Genomic DNA, 23,718 nt, shown 5'->3' with positions numbered 1-23,718 from the left:
ACTGCCCCAAACCACCCTGCCTGTTACTCCCTGTACCACCCCAAACCACCCTGCCTGTTACTCCCTGTACCGCCCCAAACCAACCTGCCTGTTACTCCCTGTACCACCCCAAACCACCCTGTCTGTTACTCCCTGTACCGCCCCAAACCAACCTGCCTGTTACTCCCTGTACCACCCCAACCGCCCTGCCTGTTACTCCCTGTACCGCCCCCAACCGCCCTGCCTGTTACTCCCTGTACCACCCCCAACCGCCCTGCCTGTTACTCCCTGTACCGCCCCAAACCACCCTGCCTGTTACTCCCTGTACCGCCCCCAACCGCCCTGCCTGTTATTCCCCCGTACTACTCCAAACCGCCAAAGCACTCGGTGGTTTTATCGATTCATCATTGAATAAATAGAATGTAATACAATGTAGTACATGTACCTTTGCACAATGTAGTGCTATGTAATACAATGTAGTACTTTGTAATACAATGTGGTACTATGTAATACAATGTGGTACTATGTAATACAATTTAGTACTATGTAATGCAATGTATTACTATGTACTACAATGTAGTACATGTACCTTTGTACAATGTACATTGTAAGTGCTATGTAATACAATGTAGTACTATGTAATACAAAGTACTATGTAATACAATGTGGTACTATGTAATACAATGTAGTACTTAGTAATACAATGTAGTACAGGTGCTAAGCAAAGATCTAAAAAAACAATTCAACAATTGTCAGACAAAGAACGCAGAGTTGAATTTCTTTGTACGATACTCCACCGGAACGTTTGCGTGTCCGTAAGGGCACTGAAAATGATAAAGAGTATAGTTATGAGTGGACAGGATTATTACGAAAAGACAAATTTCAAAAAGTGCAGATCTGATTAAAGGTGTGTAAACAGTAAATTCAGTGAAATTTTACTACTGTGCCTAAAATGATAATTCAAAGATTATTTGGAAAAAATTGATGCCTTCAAATTTCTACTTTTCAATTGGACAAGTGTTTAAACGAATAAACAAATGGAGAATGTATTGGTTTGTGTAATGTGTTCTTATTTCCACGTTAATAGTGCTACAATGTATAATGACTACATTTCTCAAGTTATACTTACATGTCTACAGCAATTTCCACAGCATTTTCCTCGATCGATGTGCTCTGATTGTGTCAAAACAATATATCCCGTTGATGGATCTATGTAGGAACTCTGGCCAGCCTGATGGACAAAACCAGATAAGGATGGAAAAAGTAAAAGATATCCAAACTACCTTGGTATTTGTGTTGAAACCCTATGACACATATTTTTTTTTAAGAACATCATGTCCCAGTAGTAGCTTCAGCAGTGGATCTAGAAATTTCCCAGAGACAGGGATGAGGGGATGGTCCCCATACGGTGTATCGAAACAAGGGGGAATAACATGAGGATGATTTTTGAAATGTTGATGACATTGATAAAAATGATGAATCTCAATTTTAATGATGCCCCGATTCTGATGATTCTGATGATCACTCTGAAGATGATTCTCATGAAAACTCTGATGATTTCGATGATTCTGCCGATAATTCTGATGTTAATCATTTCTTAATTCTAGTGATATCAGACGATTCTGCTTGTTTTGGTGATGCTTCTGATGACAATAAATGTTGATGATTATCTTGATAATTCTTGTATAAATGGCGATTTTTATAAAAAGTCTGATATTAATGATTCTGAAATGAATATGATTCTGGTGTTTTTTTTTATATATTGTTGATTATAATGATTCAGATTTTCCTGGTGATTATTATGATGATGATGAATCTGATGAAGATTAAGATAATTGACGATTACAATGATTCTAAACTTTAATGTGATGATGATATTAAATGATGAATGAATGATGCTAATTGTGAAAATATTTTATTAGTCTAAAACAGTGATTGCAAGTTTCAACAGACGTTTAGAGAAAGTGCAACTCCTTAAGCCCCCTCTTTGACATACTTGACACGCCCCTTTGTGCAATCTGTAAATCTCCTTTTCATCAGCAGTGAGTTTGTCAAATTCCACTGCCTCATCCTCGACTAGCGAAGATAGTGGCATCCCGCCTCCGCTTTTCCTTTCGTCGCTCCCACGATCCTTCTCTCCCGATGAAATTTCACCCATTCTGCTGTCTGCAAGTTCTTCCACATCACTTCCGGTTCTAGAACCTGAAGACATCCGACAATCACAGGAACGCATCCCGGGTAACCACGCCCACTGAGATGATCTGCTTTGGAGTACTGAAGATCTATCATTTCCAGCACTGGCAAGTCTACATGTCCACAATTTCCTGAGCAAAATGTGCTCCTTTCGTACGAGATTTGAAAATCTCGATTGAAAGTGTAGGCCTAGGCCTACTCGTCCATATGCAGCTTGCATTTTGCAGCATAAAACCATGGACTCTGGAGGTAGAAAATATTCTGAGATAGGCCTTAATCTCAAAACATTGAGTATAATTTCGGAAACACAACGTGCAGAGTTTTTGTCTTTAACTTTGGCTATGTTCACACCAGTTCTGCGGATTTCCACGGCTGAAAGATCGATTAAATACAAACTGACAAATGTTCAAAATATTTCTGCAATAAAACAGCTGAGTCCACGACCGAAACTTAACTCGATAGCTCATACATGTCATAAAGAAAATAAACAGAGGACACGAACTTTGAAAGGTAAATACTATTTTTACGTGGGTGTTTTTTTTTAACCAACAGCAAACCTTTTGGTTTCGGTAATCAAAATTTCGCAGATATTTCTGTCTTTATGCATCAATACACGTGAAATTTTATTTGAGATGATACATTTCAATAGATATTTTCCAATTTTATCACCATACCGGAATCTTGATGCACGAAATTATGCTGAACTTTTACCTACACCCCTACATTGGACCATACCATTATGGGCTCACAAAATGGCTGACTGCAGTACGGAAAAGGAGTGAACTCTGATCGATGGCAACAGGAAGTCGGAAATTTCGTTATTCCCGATCGCCAACATGGACTGCAGACTCAAGTAAGTGAATTGTCAAGTAGTAAGACGCAGGGGCCACCCTTTAAGTTGCTGTGTTATCACCCCAGATACCGTGAATTTTACCGTCATTTTCTCAAACTCAAACTCAAAGGGTCGATCGTCGTCGAAATCGGCGTGCATGTGATATGGCGTGGGCCGTGGTACGGTCGCAAACCACCGCCGAATATTCATAAATCATTACCCTATAGCCTAGGTCTAAATGTAATGTGACACATGTCTTATCTGTTTGATTGGTTTGTCGTGTCGCAGCTGTGATGATCTCATTTTTATTTGACAAGTGCTACTCGTGTTAACTTTTCAGTAGTATTTCACTTGGGTATTGACAATTGTGTTAAAAATCCTTGGCCTAAAAAGTGGGAGTGGCATCCATGACCATATTTTATTGAAATGGAGGGAGATCGTATGGTGAAGGGCCCCGTTCCCTAGGAGAACAAAATCAACTTTTATTTTATGTGATTAATTGTAAATACCAAACTAGTTGGTGACATCAATTTGAACAGCGTAGTGCTTTTTGGTTACGGCAGCTGTAAATATGCAATTTTCAACTGCTATCGTTACGCGTTACGGCATCGTCTGGCTCCATGACCTAATAATAGTATTCACCATTACGGTCTTTGGCTGTTGGAACCAGACTATCATTCAACCGAATGGTTCTTGGACTTTATTTCCCATTTTAAAAAAATCCTCCAAAGCCACAGATTACGAAGAAAAAGAAATATACTTAAACGTGTTTAAAATAAAAACAAATTGATTAAAAACATGAAAGGAAAGAAAACTATGAAAAAAAAATTAATTAAATTAACAACGCGGTTCAGTTGTCGAACGTGTAACCACATGGTAACCAATCGAGCTACTGAAGCGTTCTGGTTGTACGAGTACCGGTAGCTATAAATGTGATATACAGTCTAATCTCGTTAGTACAAACTCTGTTAATACAAACTTCTGGTTATAACAAACAAAGGCTTCGTCCTGACTGTGCATTTATGTGCACAATGAATGGGACTGATGTTCCTCTTAGGTCCGAACGAGTTTGTATTAACGAGACTCGACTGTACATGTAGATTCGCAATGGCGATTTTGCAATTACCGTAACGATAGCAGATTAGCACCAGTTGAAAATCACGTAACTACGGCTGCCACTACCTAAGAACTTGTCATAGATAAAGGGCAGGGTTTGGATTTTTGAGGGGAGTTTGGGGATAAAATTTAAATAAACATTAAAAATGTTGTGAAAAAATTCTGCCAACCGGACACCACTTACCTGCCGCCAAACATCCAAATTTTCACCTTACCTTGTGATTTCAACCAAGAGGAATCCAGGAAAGAGTGGACATGCGAAAAAAAATTGGTAAAAATGTGTTTTTGGAGCACATTTTGCATGCACATGTAGTGCAGATCTGAGTTGAAGCAGCCGGTCAAAACTGATTGAAGTGTCTGGAACAGCGGTACGTTATACGCATGACATCGATAACCATGACGTCGCATGAGACGTCGCATGAGATGGCCAATGATAGTGCAATACGTCATTATGAATATTTATTTTCTCATGAATATTTAGTTTATTTCAATGGATACTTCAAATACGTCCAAAGATTGATTATTGCAACAGCGATCGTGCGCGGCCTAGCGGTTAAGAGACTCGTGTATCAAGCAAGCGTCCGAGGTTCGAATCTCGATGAAGTGAGCGACTGATTGATAAATAGAAATTAAGGAAAGGAGGGGGTGAGAGTAGAGGAGGGAAAGTGGAGGGAATAACCATAAAAGAGGTAACTTTTGGCGCTAGAAATTAATTGAAAAAAGTGGTGATCGGATAGCCGAATTTTTCCAATGTTGTCCATGAGAAAGCAAACACAAAAAAAAAATAACATTGCGTAAGGCCAAAAAAAAAAAGTCTCCGGTTTCTGGTATGGAGCTTGTCCAAAAAGTGGTGCGGCGACGCGGCTTTTTTTTTTTTTTTACCTGACTTTTGTGCTTCAAATGTCGGCTGGTGACTGCAAATGGTGCCCGACTAAACTTAGTGCAAATATATGGGAGTCCAGAGAGGCCACACAAAGCTTATTCTCGATCATAACCCCATCTAAAAACACGTTGAAATTGCGCAGCAGCAGAATTCCAGTCAAACCATTGAAAAAAAAACTTTTTCATTTTGCCGACGCGCATGGCTACGGTGACGCGCGCGCATACCAGAAACCGGAGACTTTTTTTTTTGGCCTAATGATCAAATGGGCATTTTGTTTCTCTAGAGAATTACCGGTAGGAACTTGGTAAATATCGCGATCAAGTTTTCAAAGTACACCACGAGCCATCAGGCCGGGCTGGTGTTTATCTCCAATTTCCTTGGCATGAAATGACAGAGAATATTATCTGTTCCCCTGGATGGGATGCCAGTGGCTGTACACATTTCTACTCCTGGTGGAGAGAGGCAAGTAGGGGTAAAGTGGCTAGCCCAAGGACACAAGTGACAACCTACATTTATAACCCGCAACAATGACTGAGACTGAGAATATTCCCTCTCCATGGGATGCCAGTCCACATGGCTGTATCCATGTACAATACTCCTGGGTGGAGAGAGGCAAGTTGGCGTAAAGTGACTTGCCCAAGGACACAACATAAGACCAGCAGCTGTCCGAACCCCTGACCCTCTGATTATGAGTCACAAAATGCCAATGTCTAGCTATAGGCCACACTCCTACCCGGTAGATCCTCCATGATCAATATTACAATATTTTTCAGACTCCTTTTCATTTCTGAAAAAGATTTCCAAGTAGTACAGTACGTCCGTCTATGTGTGCACAAAATCTTGTGGTCTTCCTTCATGTCCTTTAGAATTCTAATCTCTGTGTGTATTTCCTCCAACGCTTCAATGAAGCTACATTTCCTGTACATTGTCTCCCATCACAAAAGATGCTTGCCATGTGCCAATTGTCAGTCTGAGCGTATCGTCGTGACAGAAATGCAAGTCATGTTGGCTTGTTGCCATCAATATTTGAGAAGGACTATATAGAACTATAATAATAAGATTTTCATATTTCCTTATTTATACATACTGTACATGTATGTACATGTACGTACTATGTACAAATGTATAGGCCTACATGTACACTTGTGATCTGATAAACCGTGCCCTCTGGAGACGTGCACACAATAGGGAGCAAAAGATTGTATACATCTCCACAGGGCAATTTCTATAGATGAATTCGTCTCCACAAGGTTTTCACCAAATAGATAAATGGATTTAACTCAAAAAACTCCAAGGTGGGTTGATTTGTCCCAAATGGAAGAGTTTTAGAAAAGGGATATTACATGTAAGTCCAAATTTCAGCCAAGGAAATTAATTCTGGTTGAAATAAGAGCTTTTTGAAACTTCACTTTCAAACTCGAAAACTTTACTACACGAGAACAAAGAAATGTCTCCACAAGAATACAAATTTCAGTATGTGTGTATGCATTTGTAACCCCCGAGGACGGATACACAAAGGGAGAACAACAGATCCTTTCAGTCCTTGCAAGTTGGTGTTGGGTCTTTTGTAGGAGACGGTCCTCTATCATACGGTTATGTGCTTATTCTATGGGAGAGTGTTATATTACAGGAACAAAGGGAAACACAAAGCATTGTCCTCGAGAGTAAAGTAAAACAGGACTGTATGTACGTGCCGGTACACGTGTACATCTGGTATAAACCCTCCTTTTGTTTGATCATTCGCAGAGTACAGACAGTCAGAAATTAGAAAGAGATCCATGCCTGGACATCACTTGACACCCTGTGCACAAACCCTATGAGACTGGTCTGAAAAATTCCAAGTGTTTTTCTCAGTAAATGCTTTAATATTTTCCCTGCTAAATTCAACTTTTTAGGACATGTTATTGCTTTCTGATGGCTGATAGATCACTGCTGGAAAAAATAAGTGATGCCGATGTATGGAATTCTTCCCCAAAATTCAATCTTGTTCCCCTGCCATGCCTTTTACACAGGCTAGTCACCAACAGTCGATCATATTTCATGTAGGCTAAGGATGTGACATTTACTCATTTAAACGTTTAAACGAAATCAGTTCTAAACAATGTTTCAAACACATGTCAATACTTCAATACTTAAAGGGAATGTACATCATTGGCGTTTGCTGTAATTTTCAGAAATGAAATATTTGAGGGGTTAGCATAATAGATCAAATATTGTTACACTGACATGTTTGAAATTTTGTGTTCGAAAATGCTGGAAAAACCAAAAAAAACAAAAATGTTTAAGTAGTCTGGTTCCCTGACTCCACCAAAGATGAAATGGATCAATTTATAGATGCCGGAAAATTGAAAAGTAAGGAAACCAGTCTAGCTGGCCTGCACCTGTTCATGAACATGTAACCAATAGCAAATAAAATTTGGACTAAAAAAAATGGTAAATTTGAAGCAGTAGTTGAAAAATAGGTAGGTTTTTCCAACAGTGGTCGGCCGACCACCGTTGGAAATGTATACAAAAATACCATTTTCTTGAAAATGACTTCACACCTGGTGCCATAATTTTACAGGATGCTTTAAAATGTCATTTACCAACATCCTAGTAAGTTATTTCGTAAAAACTTGGTAGTTTTATTTTTCGATGTTTGCAAATGTTGTATTTTCCATTTAATTACATTAGGGCACATGTAGTTAAGTTTTTACGTTTTCACTGACTGCCATTGTTGATTGATCATGTCAATCACAACAGTCAGCAGACACAATGAGCAGGCGTCATCCTTTGTGAATTGCTAAACATTTAAATGGTTCTTAAAATATTTGCTTAACATTAGGCAAAGTCACATCCTTAATAGGCACTGTGACAGTCAAATTCCATCAACAGACAAAAGCAGGTGACTGGTAAGCACAGCTGGCTTATCAATCGCCTACAGTCAAAGCGTAGCCATATCAGGTTTCATAACAATCACAGCCAGTCAATCCTGCTTTATGAAGGCAGGGGGTACTCAACTGTTACAAACAGTCACTTGATTTATTTTGACTGCTGGCATGGCTGGGCTGGCCTTGTTGAAATTGCCAGCCAGAGAGGGAGGCTTAATATACAACATTTGCTTTTGCTGTAATTTTCAGAAATGTATGGATTTGGGGGTTAGTATATTAAAGCAAATATTGTTACACTGACCTTTTAAAAGTTTTGTGTTCATAGATGCTGGAAAAACCGAGAGAAAAACAATTGCTGTTCTTGTAGTCTTGTCTCCTGACCCTACTTCAGACAAAGCGCAGCAATTTATAGACATCGAGGAATTGTCAGGTCAGGGAACCAGACTAGCTGGCTTGTACGTGTGCACGGTCGCGGTGTAACCGATTTCAAACACAGACTAACTAAATTTGTTAGATTGGGGGCGGTATTTGAAAAACAGTATTTTTTTCCTATGATTGTTGGCTGACCATCATTGGAAATTGAAACAAAAATTCCACTTTTTTAAATGACGTACACTAGGTGCCATTTAACCCTAACCTTTCCAAATCCTCTGAAATTCTCTTTGCAAAACGGATGATTTTGCTGGATTGAGGCTACTGGTATATATATGGCAATATGTGTGGCTGATTTTGGAGGATGCACTGTGTCAAGCTCTTGGGCCCGACAAGTGAATTTGTTTATGCCCAGCCGTGCATAAATTTAGGCATATAGACAAATACTTGAAATCCTCCACAATGCTCCAGGATGTCACTGGCTCTGCCTCAACATATTGACAGTGATTGCTGGAGGATTTTGCAAGATTGAGGCAGTGGTCACCCCTCCAAGGACCACATTCAAGAAATAACGGATGATTTTGCTGGATTAAGGCTGTGTGCAATTTTTACATGGAGGCAGTTGGAGGATTTTGCAGGATTAAGGTTGCATCCTAGCAAATTTTTTTAGTGCACTTTTTCTCGTTAAAGGGAAGATTTGCAAACATTTGCAAACATCAAAAATCGAAATGATCAACTTATCAAGAAATACATGTACCTTACGGAATTGTTAGGGATTGACAGTCTAAAGCATCCTGTAAAATCGTGGCTCCTGGTGTGCTGACATTTTCAAGAAAAACTGTATTTTCCAACGCTGGTCGGCCAACCAGCGTTGGAGAAAACTGGCTTTTTTTGTCAAAAACGGCTATTTTTTCAAATGAGTTATTCCGCATTTTCTTTGCAATTGATTACACACCTGTGAAGGGGTACAAGCCAGCTAGACTGATTCTCTGATCTTACAATTCCCCAAAGTCTATAAATTGCTCCGTTTCATCTTAAAGGGAAGATACAACATTTGCAAACATCAAATAACGAAATTATCAAATTATCACGAAATACCTTACTGAATTGTTAGGGAATTACAGTCTAAAGCATCCCGTAAAATTGTGGCTCCTAATGTGCTGACATTAATTATCAAGAAAAACTGTATTTTTCCAACGCTTGTCGGCCGACCAGCGTTGGAAAAAAACTGGCTTTTTTCAAAAACTGCTACTAGTTGTTCATATTACCGTAGCTATTCCGCATTTTCTTTGCAATTGATTACACACCTGTGAAGGGGTACAAGCCAGCTAGACTGATTCCCTGATCTTACAATTCCCCAAAGTCTATAAATTGCTCCGTTTCATCTTAAGTGGGGTCAGGGAACCCGACTACAAGAACAAGATTGATTTTCTTGGTTTTTCCAGCATTTACAAACCCAAAACGTGAAACGAGTCAGTGCAATAGTATTTTCTATAACATACTAATCCTCCAAATCCATTTATTTCTGAAAACTGCAGTAAAAACAAAATGTTGTACATTCCCTTTAAATCAGTAGGCTTGTTTCTAGGTGTTTACTAATCATGTGTACATATAACTTGTACAATGCTACCTGTACATGTTGGTGTGTATGCCTTTTATATAAAAGGAAAAACACTTTTTACCACGCTGTATTACACGTGCCCCCATATGTTTCTGTTTCTGTTTCTGATTGTTTACAATGTGATTGTCTTTCTGGTTTCGACAAACTGCTGGCTTGTTGAAAACACACGATTTGACATGTTGACTTGCACAGGCCATATTCTGAGTTAAAAACGCACAGGTTGTTTGTATATAAGTTTCAAATTAAATCAAAACAACGAGAGTGTTTGATTAATAGCTCAAAACATATGTTCACATATACAATGTATATGTGTGTGTGTAGTAATCTCATAGTCAGTGTATCAAATATGGAAAACACAAAGATTTTACTCTCTAATGGTATTTTTTTCATTGGTTGATGGAATTTAGAGATTCCTTAGAGGGCATGATCGTTGGCATTTGTCCCAAAAGCAACCTACCAAATTATTATCAAAAAGCAAGTGTTAAAGATCGTACTGGTACTAAACAGCCCGTGAAATTATTCCGTCTGGCTTTTTAAAAGAAATAAAGAAATGTAAGTAATTTCCAGCGATCAGTCAGTTGACAGATTTTTGGGAATAAAGAGTACGTCAGGCAAATTAAATCATGTTTCGTGATCAGTGCATTTTCAAGGATTGCATTTAAAAAAATACATTGCATGGGTCCTTTTAAAGGGAATACGTGTACATGTACATCGTTGGTTTTTGCTGTAATTCTCAGAAATGAACTATTTGAGGGGTTACTATGATAGATCAAATATTGTTACACTGACATGTTTAAAGTTTTGTGTTCGAAAATGATGGAAAACCAAGAAAAACACAAATGGTGGAGTAGTCTGGTTCCCTGACTCCACTAAAGATAAAATGGATCAATTTATAGATGCCGGAAAATTGTAAGGTAAGGGTACCAGTCTAGCTGGCCTGCACCCGCTCATGAACATGTAACCAATATCAAACAAAATTTGGTCTAAAAAAAATGGTGAAGTTAGAGCAGTAGTTGAAAAATAGTTAGGTTTTCCAACGGTGGTCGGCCGACCACTGTTGGAAATTTATACAAAAATACAATTTTCTTGAAAATGACTTCACACCAGGTGCCATAATTTTACAGGATGCTTTAGACTGTCATTTACCAACATCCTAGTAAGGTATTTCATAAAAACTTGGTAGTTTTATTTTTCGATGTTTGCAAATGTTGTATATTCCCTTTAGTTTTACTCATATTTGCTACATAAAGATTTTTTAGCTAACACTAGCTGTAGAAAGTTCAAGGTCACTCTTCATAGGAAGTCCTTCGAAGTAATATATTTTGAAAGTCTGTCATCAGGTTTAAACAAAATTCCTCGAGGTCAAAAGGTCACCACATATTAAGGCCGCACCATTCTTGCCAAGGGGGTTTGTTAAATGTTTTGTCCAGGAGTTGCCAAGGTGTCACAGTTACGGATTTGTAATGTTTTTTATGTTTCTATTTTTTTTTTTTTTTTCAATTTTGCAGGGAAAATCCGGAGACCATTTTTGTGGCGTTCTTTGAAGTAGCCGCTCCAGCAGATAAAGGATCAGGTGAGAAATTATGACGAATTTTACGGCGTCGCCATGGTTGCTAAGCACATTTCACGGTATTGCTGAGCACACAACATCCTGCTTACCACTGAACCACAAGTTCCGTTTCACAGTCACGTAAAGCAGTGAGCGTCGCAAAGAGCACACAAACTTCTAAAGAAGAACATAATTATAAAGTCAATGACCGAACAACACAAATCTCCATGCAAAGCGTCGAGCATAAAATTCTTAAATTACAGTACCGTTAACACAGCTTTTCTGCTGCATAAGCAAACAAAAATTTTAAAATGAAAATTATTAAGGCCAATTTTAATACACATACACATGCGAACACGACATTGTCATGCGATAATGTCGTGCGTTTTTCTAAATATGGGCAATTCTTTGGTAACGGAATTACGGAATTTTGTCACTTTGTCAAGGATTATTCTTTCCCAAGAAAATATGTTCTATGCTAGGCACCTAATCTAAACATGGAAAGGGAGCCAAGACCCAATAGAATTGATTGACCGCTAAAAAAAAAAAATTCCCACAAGATTTCCCTTTAAGGGGCGGAGCTTAATATCGGTAACGGAATTACGGACAGAGGACAAGCATATTTGAGTTCTCGCATAAATTAATAAAACTCTCTGAAGTTTGGAAATTTTAAAATTGGACACTACCTGTTATTTGTAGAGTTCAGGGGTGTTGTTAACTACAATGCAGAACAAAGTTGAAAAAATAATCACTCTTTTCATAATTTGCATTTTAATCACGGTAACGGAATTACGCCTGGGCGGTAACAGAATTACGCCATAGGTTTACATGTAATAGGTAAATGCAATACATTAACATTGAATTCAACATAAACTCATCACAATACAAATTTTAGAAGTTTATAAAATGCCACAAGGGGAAAGCTAAGTGAAAATTAGCAGATCAAAATGTTAATGTAGGCCTAAACATGTCTGGACTTCATTTTTTAGGTCAAAGGTCAAGGTCAAATGAAAGCAGTCTGGTGATGGCTGCATTAACTGTTAGCAATGTATATTTTTTTTTACCGAAAATCGAATTTTACTATGAACATTTGTATTATCGTATTTCACTAGTTTATCGTGGAAAATACAATAAAACTGCACTGGTTGGCATCTCTGAGCAAGGAAAGATGTTAAGTTATGCCAAGTAGAACATGTAAAAGTACAAGTACAGTCTGGTACTCAACTTTCATATACTTGTTGTCGAATATATTTTCTGCGGGTACCAGACAATGGCTTTGGCAACACATATTTAAAGGGAATGTACATCATTGGCCTTTGCTGTAATTTTCAGAAGTGAACTATTTGAGGGGTTAGTATAATAGATCAAATATTGTTACACTGACATGTTTGAAGTTTTGTGTTCGAAAATGCTGGAAAAATCAAGAAAAACAAAACTGTTCAAGTAGTCTGGTTCCTTGACTCCACTAAAGGTAAAATTGGTCAATTTATAAATGCCTGAAAATTGGAGGGTAAGGGAACCAGACTAGCTGGTCTGCACCCGTTCATGAACATGTAACAAATACCTGGTAGCAAACAAAATTTGGACTGGAAAGAGTGTAAAGTTGGAGCAGTAGTTGAAAAATAGTTAGGTTTTTCCAACGCGGCCGACCACCGTTGGAAATGTATACAAAAATATCATTTTCTTGAAAATTACTTCATACCAGGTGCCATAATTTTACAGGATGCTTAAGACTGTCATTTACCAACATCCTAGTAAGGTATTTCGTAAAAACTTGGTAGTTTTATTTTCTGATGTTTGCAAATGTTGTATATTCCCTTTAAGCATCCAAACAACTATTAGCATTTTTTAAGTAGTAAAAAAGAAAAAGTAAATGTAAAAAATATCAATGGAACACCTGATTATTTTTAATTGTATAATAGCAAATTAAAGAGGGAAATGATTTAACAAGTAATTTAGTATTTAAAGTTATTGTCCAAGGTTACATGCAAATCTCCTATTTAATATGTCATGTACATAGTCTGGAGGAAATGTGCATACTTTGTGCATGCGTAATTCCGTTACCGTAATTCCGTTACCGTTTCGTAATTCCGTTACCACTTGGAAAAATGCCAAGAAATTACTATTTTAAAGTTTTTATTTTTCATTTATGTTTGTAGTAGGGTCTTTTCTCAGCATACATGATTTGAAGAAAAAAAACAAGAAACTTTGTGAAATAAGTAACTTTTGCCATTTTTTCGGTAACGGAATTACGTGCTAATTTTGACATTTTTAAATGAAGGCCTACACTATATATATATATATATATTTATATTTTAATTTTTTTAATGACCCTGAGTAATGTTAGTAACTTGTAACATCATAAAATAAATCAAATCTTTTCCCTACAATTAAGAAAGTAATACATACACAAAATTTTATTTTTTTACCAAATCTGAACGTTTTTAATCATAAATTGCAAAAATCACTGTTTTTACCAGAAATATGTATTTTTTTTCAATTTCGTTTTTTGAACTGAATTCCCCATTTAATTGAGGTCTGGAAAAAGTACAAAAAAGGTTTAATATGTAAATATTTATTTTTGACATTTTTTGCTCTCCCATGGAGAATTGCCCATATGCACAAATGAATGAGGGTGATATTAAAGATGTCCGATTTATAGTCTCGTAAATATGAACACTAGCTGAACGTGCTTATTGAATTGTACATACTTTGAAAGACGCGCTACATTGATACCGTGGGAACATGTGTGCTTGTGCTCTTGAGCAAGGCACTTTACCATTATTGCTTCGTCCTTTGGATGGGACGTAAAGCCCTAGGTCCCGTGTGTTGTGTAATATGCACGTTAAAGAACCCAGTCACACTTATCGCTAAGAGAAGGGGTTTGCCCCGGTGTTTCTGGCAGTGGCTGCAATATGCGCCGCAGCACCTTGTACACCCTTATAAGGTGCAACATAATGGGTCTGATATCTCTCATAAACTTGATTTACCTTTCTTTAATTAATAATAGACATATCTCCAGCGCCTTGAGTACCTAATAGTTGGTAGATACGTGCGCTATATAAGACTCCATTATTATCATTATTATTATTAAAGTTGCGTACAGTGTACATAATGTAAATTGGCCTTTAATCCTCCTAGTGTTTGAACAGTCACGGACAGTCAAAAAGTCCATCCACTCCCCCTGCCATGCCTGACACAGGCTAGGCACTAACAGTCGGATCATATTACAAGCAAGCACCCTGACTAGTTAAATTCAGTCAACAGACAAACTAGCAGGCAACTGGTAGGCACAGCTGTCTCATCAATCACCTACAGTCAAAGCATAGCTGTATCAAGTCTCATACATGTAAACAGTCACAGCCAGTCAATCCTGCTTTACTTTGGCTGTTCAAGTTACTGTTGGAAACAGTTACTTGATTGATTTTGAATGAAAGGACAACTTGGCACAGAATGTATGTTTGCATAAGAGGTTTAAGCAGCACTGTGAAAGTTGCACAAAGTATTTATAAAATTTGCTTCATAATTTACATAAATCTAATGTATCCATATCGTTAGTGTGACATCACTTCAGCACTTTCTGCGCGTGTATGACGCTAAACAAACCAGATATAGAACCATTTAAAAAAAAAAACGTCTTACGAATTGACAAACTTTTTGGGGGTAATAAATGTATATACACACTGTTCAGTTTGCTTCCAAATCAGAAATTTCTTTTCAATCCTGGCAATTTGGTGAATTCCGTCATGTTTCCTGTTTTCAGCAGAAAGTCACTGGCATTCTTGCACACATTTCAACCATTTTGTTACTGTGACAGAGGTGAAAGGTCAATCATAGTGCATTCACAAAGGTGTACATGTACATGTAGTGAAACCACATTGGCTTGTACATGTACATGTACTTTTGTGGAACACTACTTTGTTTAGTTTCAATTAAATATACATGTAGAAATTGTGTGTGTACATGTACACATAAAACCTTTGAGGAAGTCTCACAGAGTGTGGTTTTGTGCATTTTAGTGACTGTCGCAGGATATACATCCACCATATGGTTGCGTGGAACAGACACCAAAATATGACTCACTGCCAATTACTGTTCATTTCGCAACCTGTGGGTATTGTGTGGATGCTGAAATCGACACGTACCGGCACGTAAAGGTACAAATTTAACAACTGCGACAAAATGAACTAAGGGGAAAAATCAATTTCAATTCATCACATGCAGAGTTTCAAATTCTTTCACTATTGTGAAAACGCACTCACATTACTTACTGGTACATATGTACATATAAATTTGACTTCAACAGACTTTTGTTCAGCACTGAGGGGGCAGGATTTAAAAATGTTGGCTTTGTTAACATAAAATAACGGGCGAAGGGTGTTTTCTGAAAGTGGGGGGGGGGGGGGGGATAAGACTATTAGTGTTTCTCTTGTGGCACATTGTACCAGAAGTGGTTGGATTTAAATCCGGATTTTGGTTTAGGCAAAAAAAAAAAATAGTTCTGCTTCCGGTAACCCTACCTACCCTATTTTAACAGCCCCTACTCTAATTTTTTTATGGAAAAAAATGAGGGGAAAAAAACGAAAACCATTCATTTCTACCTTTTACCCTTGACAACACGCAGATGCCTGCATATGGTCGTGCACAAAAAAAAATTGGCAATAAACAAAAATCCCTACCTACTTACCCTACCGGTATTTTCAAATGCCATGTAATCGGAAGCAGAACTATTTTTTTTTGGCCTTAGGGCTGTGTATCGGAACCGGGTACCCGAGTACCCGACCGTTAACCGGTTCTCGATTATTGGGATCACGTATCCGTAACCAACTCCACAAATTACTTAATAGCTTCTCAGACAATGAAAAAGAAAGGTTTTTGAATGTCATTTGTGGTGAATTTTCAACATGAAAACCAGGCCACATGGGAAAACAAAACATATTTCACATTTTATGATGCTCGCGAAAGCTGCAGTTTACACCGTAAAGCTACATGTATAAAGCTCACTGTACACACTTGTATCTTGCTGTGATGCGCCAATGTGTTAGTATTATGGTGTGGACCTTTGTAAACAATCTCATAAGCAACTTCCGAGATTTGAATTTTGGCACGTTTGGCGTTGGGTTTCTTTAACGGGTAACCGGGTACCCATGTTTTTTTCAATCGGATACCCGGTTCCTGTTCTACCCGTAAATGAACACCCCTAATCCGGTTCGAATTCCACTATTCGTTTGGATTCCACTATTCGGTTTGTATTTTGGAAACCAGATATTCAAAACCAACCTTAAAAAAATGAAGCCTTCCATTTTTTTGTGACACAGGCTATTAACCCTAACGTACCTGAATCCATCAAAATCCACACCCCTGTTTCGGGGGATTTGGGGGATTCAGGATACCTCCATATTGCACACACTGGGGGATTTTGATAGATTCGGGATTGTAAGCCTAGCGGAACTGCAGGATTTTGATGGATTCAGGATACCTCCATATTGCACACACTGGGGGATTTTGATGGATTCAGGATTGTTAGCCTAGCGGTACTGCAGGATTTTGATGGATTCGGGATGCCTCCATATTGCACACACTGGGGAATTTTGATAGATTCAGTATTGTAAGCCTAGCGGTACTGCAGGATTTTGATGGATTCAGGATACCTCCATATTTCACACACTGGGGGATTTTGATAGATTCAATATTGTAAGCCTAACGGAACTGCAGAATTTTGATGGATTCAGGATACCTCCATATTGCACACACTGGGGGATTTTGATAGATTCAGGATTGTAAGCCTAGCGGTACTGCAGGATTTTGATGGATTCGGGATGCCTCCATATTGCACACACTGGGGAATTTTGATAGATTCAGTATTGTAAGCCTAGCGGTACTGCAGGATTTTGATGGATTCAGGATACCTCCATGTTGCACACACTGGGGGATTTTGATAGATTCAGAATTGTAAGCCTAGCGGAACTGCAGGATTTTGATGGATTCAGGATACCTTTATATTGAGCTGTTGGGGGACTTTGGCGGATTCAGGATCTCAACAGATTTACTCCCGCCTAACTGGTGGATTCTGATGGACTCACTGGCCACCAACATTTGTTTGCAGCCATGGCACAATTGATGGATTTTGGCGGATTCAGGATACTTTCTAGTAAAAGAGCCCCAGGAGTTAGGGTTAATAAACAACTGGAACATCCCCCAATTTGCTCCATGGTCTCTGATTGTAACTGCATTATTTTGCTAGTAGTCTTCTTGGGATATGTTTTGCCTGCCCATTCAACTGATCAGAGAGTTCCAAGCAACTTTTGTTTCAACATTACAGCTCTGGAGTGTTTTTGTAAAGGTCCAGTGGTCATTGAATCCTGCAAACTACATGTATACCCAGTCATTGGGAGGGCATTTCATGCGGCACCTCACTCGTCACTTTTTGTTGGCATGACTGTGAGCTGGATGGGAACTTCCAGTGAAATCAGATAACCGTTACTCAGTTTGAAAGAAATTAGGATAACCGGATTTTGAAATCTCCGATTTCTCCCACACCTAATACACAGCATTGGCTTGGAGGGGGGGGGGGGGAGACAACCTTAGGTGCATGTATGCCTAGTGAGTCCCCTGTTTTCTGTTTTCACAGAAAATGTTCGACTTGTGATCCTTTGTCAGCTTCTGCCTCTGGGTATTATTTGCAAATTCCTCAACAAGTTTTGACAGCAAATATTTCAGGAGCATACATGCATTGTAATGACAGTTTTCTTTACAAACCACTCTGTATGTACTGTATAAAAAAAACCACTTTTTTTTTCTACAAATTCAAGTCGCTCAGATTTAAATGTATTTTCTTATGGACATCCAGGTTATTTTTTACATAAAACCAATATTACTGTTATCTCATGTGAAGTCAGTTAGCTTGCGTTTCCCATGACTAACTCGCTCAACTTTGTTAAATATATTTGTTTCTTGTGGACAAATTTATAGTAACACCAACATTTACGTTTTCTTGTTTGAAGTCTCAGAAAAGCTTGCTGAATTTTTGCCATTGTGAACTCACTGAAATTTGTCAATCATTTTGTTTTTCCTTCAAAGAAACCACATAGGGAAACAACTGGTTGTCCCACAAAAAACCTAACAGTCGTTTCGGGCACATTTTCAGAAAAGTGGGGGTAGTATTCAAAATCATGTCTAATGTATTGCTGAGTAGAATAATTGGTCTTCAAAATCCTTTTTAGATAGTTTCATTAGGATGTTTTGTTCAAAAAGATACAGCAATCACAATACGGGACTTGAAAAACGACTTGGCTACTTTTTTTATTTATCAAGCTTACAGAGCGAAGCCGGTAGAATGAGTCACACGTTACTCTTGAACAAAGGAAATAAATCCTTGGCGTGTTTCTCTAACTACACTTTCTCACTTTCAAGAAAAGCGGCCCAAGACGATTTTCAACCCTTGAGTTCGATGAAGCATAGCGCTTGTTCCAATGCATCGATTTGAATGAAATAACATTTGTATGGTAGATTGGTTATCTGACTTTAAGAGGTAATTTGAAATATTGCAAAACCCTTGCAATACAAATATTAATAACTTTTCAACTGTTAGGTGTTTTGTGGGACTACCTGAACAGCAGTTGCATTATAATTATTTTATGGTTCAATCATAAAAAACAATTTGTTCTTGTGACATTTCAGCGCCACAGATCGTGTCCCAGTTCCCGGCCGATTTTAACGATGTCGCTGTCACCAAAGAGTTGCCCAAGTTCTGCTTCCCGTGTGACCTGAGCACGTAGGTTAACTGATTGTGTCAAAGGTCAACGGTTTATTTGCTTGACCTCTTGTTGAAATTTGAACTTTTTTCATTTGCAGACTTTTATGCAAATATTGACTGCTTCGAGTGGTGTGGTAAAACTATAGCCCCCCGAGGTGATCCATGGAGTGCTACTAATAGAACGCTCCATGGATCACCGAGGGAGGCTATAGTTTTACTACACCACGGCTGCTTTCACAGCAGTCAATATTTGTTTTATTACACCTCATCCATAGATTCTGCTTGATTAGATAACAGATTAATTGAACCCAAATCCAATGAATTCTATTTCAATATGAAAGTAGTTGAAATTTACTCGCACTCTTCCAAACTACTGCTTCATGAAATTGCTCATGTTGGTTGCTATGCAAATAGTATGTTTTCAGCCGTTGTTTAGTCTTTTGGGCCGTGCACAGCGAGATAATCGAAATAGCGAATGCCATGTGACTCGCCGTCAGCCGATCAAGATACAGAATCTGTGGGTGAGGTGTTATAAAATTTCTTATGTTATGAGCACTAGTTAATATACTGGTAGATAAAAATAATCATTGTTGTCTGACACTCCTCACCAGAAACACAAGTTATACTGAAAATCCTTCAGGTAATTCAGAAACTGTAAGCCTGAAAGATTCATATTTTCATGTTTTCTGAAAAACAAGAAGGTGTGATTATTTGACACGGAATGACATGGTGTGTCCCTTCCAATGGGGCTCTCAAAAGTTGTCTTGATACAAATATTGAGTGGCTCAGAGTGGAATGGGAGGAATATTATCGCAAGGTAAATCGAGTGAAATGGATAAGTCCAGATTTTACCGAGCAATAACATTCCTCCCATTTCACAATTTAAAGCCACTCAATATTTCTTTTTTATAACTGACATATAGATCCTTGTTATTTGATTTACAGTTAAAATGAACTTCTATTTCAAAACGAAATTGGTGGGAAATGTATTTCTCTCTTCCAAACCACCCCTTCACAAAATGTTTGAACCCAACTCTGTAGCTACTGGCTCTTGGGAACAATACGCGCAACGCTCAACACACACACCAGCATGCATTTGCACACAAATACTGCACCATGAAACTAGGATGATCCTAACTGTTGAATAGTAAATATCCCATTCACCATGGGCGAATGGGACTTTTTGAGCCCCGGCGTGAATGGGAGCAATAACAAATGTCACGTGATGTGAGTTCCACCAATCAAATGTCAAAGATCTGTATGTCGGTGATATAAAGAATGCCATCAACTGTTTGTGCAAGGAGTCTGCAGAGTTGTAACGAGTCACTGATTTTTGTGACTCGAGTCGAGTCGAGTCATTTTAAAGAAGTGACTTGAGTCGAGTCCAGTCATTTTCGAGAAGTGACTCAAGTCGAGTCGAGTCATGAGGTCAAAAGGTCGAGTCGAGTCAAATATTTAGCTCGAGTCAATTCGAGTCACGAATATTTGAACACTATAAATACCAAAATTGATAAAAGGAGGCCATAAGTTTAGCCAGCGTTCGAATCCAAGAGCTTTATAAGAAATCGCCCAAGGCCAATGATGAAACAGCGAATTAGAAAATGTGTTTAACAATCTGGTTCCTGGATAGTATTTTGTGCATTCTAGAACCATGAGGTGGGCGTCTGTGACACGTTGTATATTTATACATGACTGCTGTTCCCAAAGCGAAGTGAGCATAATTTTGCACCGTAAGTCACTGCAAATACTTTTCGCAAAGTCTTATTAGCCTTCACTCGAGTCGAGTCGAGTCGTCTGATGATGGCCTTGAGTCGAGTCGAGTCATTTGCTCGCAGTGACTCGAGTCGAGTCGAGTCATTTACCCTTAGGGTCACCAAAAATTGTGACTCGAGTCAGACTCAAGTCGAGTCATTGACTCAAGTCATTACAACTCTGGGAGTCTGTACCTGCAAACTTCTTCTTCTTGCTAGAAAGTACATGTACCTCTCACGTTCGTGTAGGGGGAACGTTTACAAAACAACCCTACAAGTGAAATTACGCAATGTGTTTTCGTCAACTTTTGATATTTTTCTCTTGCAGTTATAACATAGCGGGCCAGTTCTTCACGTTTGTCCTGACGGGCTTAGACAACAAACAGAGGTTCGGCTTTTGTCGGCACCCTCCGGGGGCCGCAAAATGCCTCTGCATACTAAGGTAGGTTGAAAGCAAGAACTTCCTGACAAATAACAGTCACTTTAAAGCTATAGTCCATCATTTGCAGCCATCCGAAAAAGTTACTGGCATATTATTGTTGAAAACATACTTGGTTGAAAGATAGTAAGTGGACTCCCTGTGAACAGTGAAATTAATCTTTATGGCAAGCCAACATTTTGAAGTAATCAACGAAAGAAGCCCTTTCCAACGGTGCGTCTTAAGACGCACCGTAGGAAAATTTAAATTAGTAGTTCGTTTTGTTATTCGGCGCAGCGCGCGCAAGCATTGGCACGTCGCACAGGCGCGCACGGTTGCTATAATTCGTCGGATCAGTGCGCGACATCGCGTATAGCAGCAATTCAAACAATTCAAAACATGATTCAGCAACTTTTGATTGGAAATTGAGATCCTAGAATGCTGTTTTTCTCGGAATATACAGCTGAAGCTGAGCTGAAACTTCATCAGGTTAGTTGTTCAGTATCCTTCATTAGATTTTGAACACTTTTGTTGCTTCAAACGAACAAAATGCACAAATTACAAATGATGGACTATATCTTTAATAAACACATATATATATGCAAGATTGTTTACATTTATCCCAAAAGTAACCTACCAAATTTTTATCAAAAAGCTTACTTGGATTAAAGATCGTACTGGTACTAAACAACTTGTCAAATTAATCCGTCTGGCTTGCTGCTCATATTTTTATAGAAGAAATCAAGAAATGTAGGTGATTACTAACAATCAGTCACTTGACAGATTTTTGGAAATAAAGAGTGCTGTTGACAAAATCTTGTTCCGTGATCACAAGGCTGTGCACGGTTTTTCACTGTTTTCTTGAAAAGTGTAATTTCCACTGAGCTGAAACTGCAACAGGTTAAGTTTTGAACATTCTTCTTTGAATTTAGAGTGATATTGGAAACGAACAAAATGCATGAAAAGCAAATGGTACTGGTAAATGCCTTTAATTGTGTGGGTAATATTTTCTCACAATGACAATTTTTGTAATTTTCACTTTTTTCTCTCGCCAGTTACTTGCCATGGTTTGATATATTCTACAAGATACTCAACCAGTTAGCTGAACTGAAACTGCACAAACAGGTAACTGGCCCGACCTTTTCAAAATTTGGTCCAAATGATGTCAAAGAGAGGTCAACTCAGTCGGAAAACAAGCCAAGGCTTGCCTAGTAAAACGGATCGCAGAGAGCTCAAAATTCTATTCAATTGATTCACAATGACTATTCACTGAAAGTCTTTTCATGCATCTGGTCCACGCAATGGGCTGAATTTAGGGGTGGCTAGTTTGTAAAAATGCTCGCCTCTCACCACTGTGGCCCGGGTTCGATTCCCAGCTAGGACCTCCTTCTCTCCTGTGCCATGAGGGTTTTTCTCAGGGCCCTCCGGTTTTCCTCCCTCTGAAAAAAATCAAACACTTTCGATCTCAGGCTGTGCTTCGTGGTCATATATTGGTCGATGTGGTCGGCAGCCGTAGGCGCCTTTACTTGCCAGCAGCTCGACCACGTTGTAGCCGCGTCCTTCGCAATTCAGCTTCTCAGCGTTCGTTCAGCAAAACGAAAACAGTTTGTACACATCCCTATGTGATTTGTTGTTGTTTTGCTGACAGAATACTAACCTCTTTGTGATCCTTGGACAGAACTTTAAAACGGTGGTTGTGTTTGAAATTCCGTAACCTGAAAATTACATGAGTGATTTGAATGATTCTTGTACTAAAAGAAAGCTTATGAATTGGGCTTTCATATCCTAGATTTTGAAAGTGCTACATGCAGAACTTCACTAAAACAATAGTCCCGACATTTGGGTTTCGTTTTTTTTTTACTCACACTGTATAAGACAAAGCCCTGACACAGCTAAACCAGGCTGGCCTTGCCTTGAAAAAAAGAAAGAGTTGTTGATAATTGACTATAAGAATTTGATGTTTTCTTTCGATGTTTGCAGAAGGATATATGCCAGCAGTTGATAGTCAATTTGTACGAATCGGAAGTGCCCGATGCCTACAAACAGTTCAGCATATCCATACCGGTGGAGGGGGACACGCCTGTGGTAGGTCCAACCTAATTGGGTTATAAGGGGTGTAGTGGCCACACATGCAGAAAGTCTTGTTTACGGGGTTTCTGCATTAGAGCATTGACTGAACACAAGTTAGTTTTGACCAACTTATAATATTTTTGTAATGTAAATTTAAATATAGATAGCATGATTAGGTTAAAAGGGGTGCTGTGGCCACACATGCAGAAAATCGTGTTTACTGGGTCAGCAGTAGAGCATAAAAGCAGTGACTAATCACAATTTGGCTTTAAATTGAGATATTTTGATCATGCAATTTAATGCTTGGG

General features: G+C 38.5%; 2 protein-coding genes across 4 annotated transcripts in view; one reads left to right on the top strand and one right to left on the bottom strand.

The window, feature by feature from the left end:
* Positions 1-634: 634 nt before the first annotated feature.
* On the bottom strand, positions 635-2,918 carry LOC119720228. Its single transcript, XM_038189844.1, has 3 exons — positions 1,976-2,918; positions 1,109-1,210; positions 635-803 (listed from the first exon to the last, which is right to left on the bottom strand). The coding sequence occupies exons 1-3, from the start codon at positions 2,408-2,410 to the stop codon at positions 732-734; spliced, it is 609 nt and encodes a 202-aa protein (XP_038045772.1). The 5' UTR covers positions 2,411-2,918; the 3' UTR covers positions 635-731.
* The window catches only part of LOC119720227 (DENN domain-containing protein 1B-like), a 63,368-nt gene continuing 42,546 nt past the window's right edge, over positions 2,897-23,718 (top strand). For all 3 annotated transcript variants that reach the window (XM_038189842.1, XM_038189843.1, XM_038189841.1), the window contains exons 1-6: positions 2,897-3,025; positions 11,375-11,439; positions 19,096-19,189; positions 21,251-21,364; positions 22,396-22,465; positions 23,321-23,425. In XM_038189842.1, coding sequence (XP_038045770.1) covers positions 3,009-3,025; positions 11,375-11,439; positions 19,096-19,189; positions 21,251-21,364; positions 22,396-22,465; positions 23,321-23,425 — 465 coding nt within the window. In that variant the 5' untranslated portion in view covers positions 2,897-3,008. The remainder of the gene's footprint in view (positions 3,026-11,374; positions 11,440-19,095; positions 19,190-21,250; positions 21,365-22,395; positions 22,466-23,320; positions 23,426-23,718) is intronic.

The sequence above is a fragment of the Patiria miniata genome, unplaced genomic scaffold (assembly GCF_015706575.1).
Source record: "Patiria miniata isolate m_02_andy unplaced genomic scaffold, ASM1570657v1 HiC_scaffold_9, whole genome shotgun sequence".
Taxonomy (NCBI): domain Eukaryota; kingdom Metazoa; phylum Echinodermata; class Asteroidea; order Valvatida; family Asterinidae; genus Patiria; species Patiria miniata.
This window is presented reverse-complemented; position numbering and strand designations above follow the sequence as displayed.

Coding starts and splice junctions, on each gene's coding strand:
- LOC119720228 (XM_038189844.1), bottom strand. CDS start 2,410: ATGGTTTTATGCTGCAAAATGCAAGCTGCATATGGACGAGTAGGCCTA. Junction 1,211..1,975: donor TGCACAAAGGGGCGTGTCAA/GTATGTCAAAGA, acceptor TTTGTCCATCAG/GCTGGCCAGAGTTCCTACAT. Junction 804..1,108: donor GTGGAAATTGCTGTAGACAT/GTAAGTATAACT, acceptor TATCATTTTCAG/TGCCCTTACGGACACGCAAA.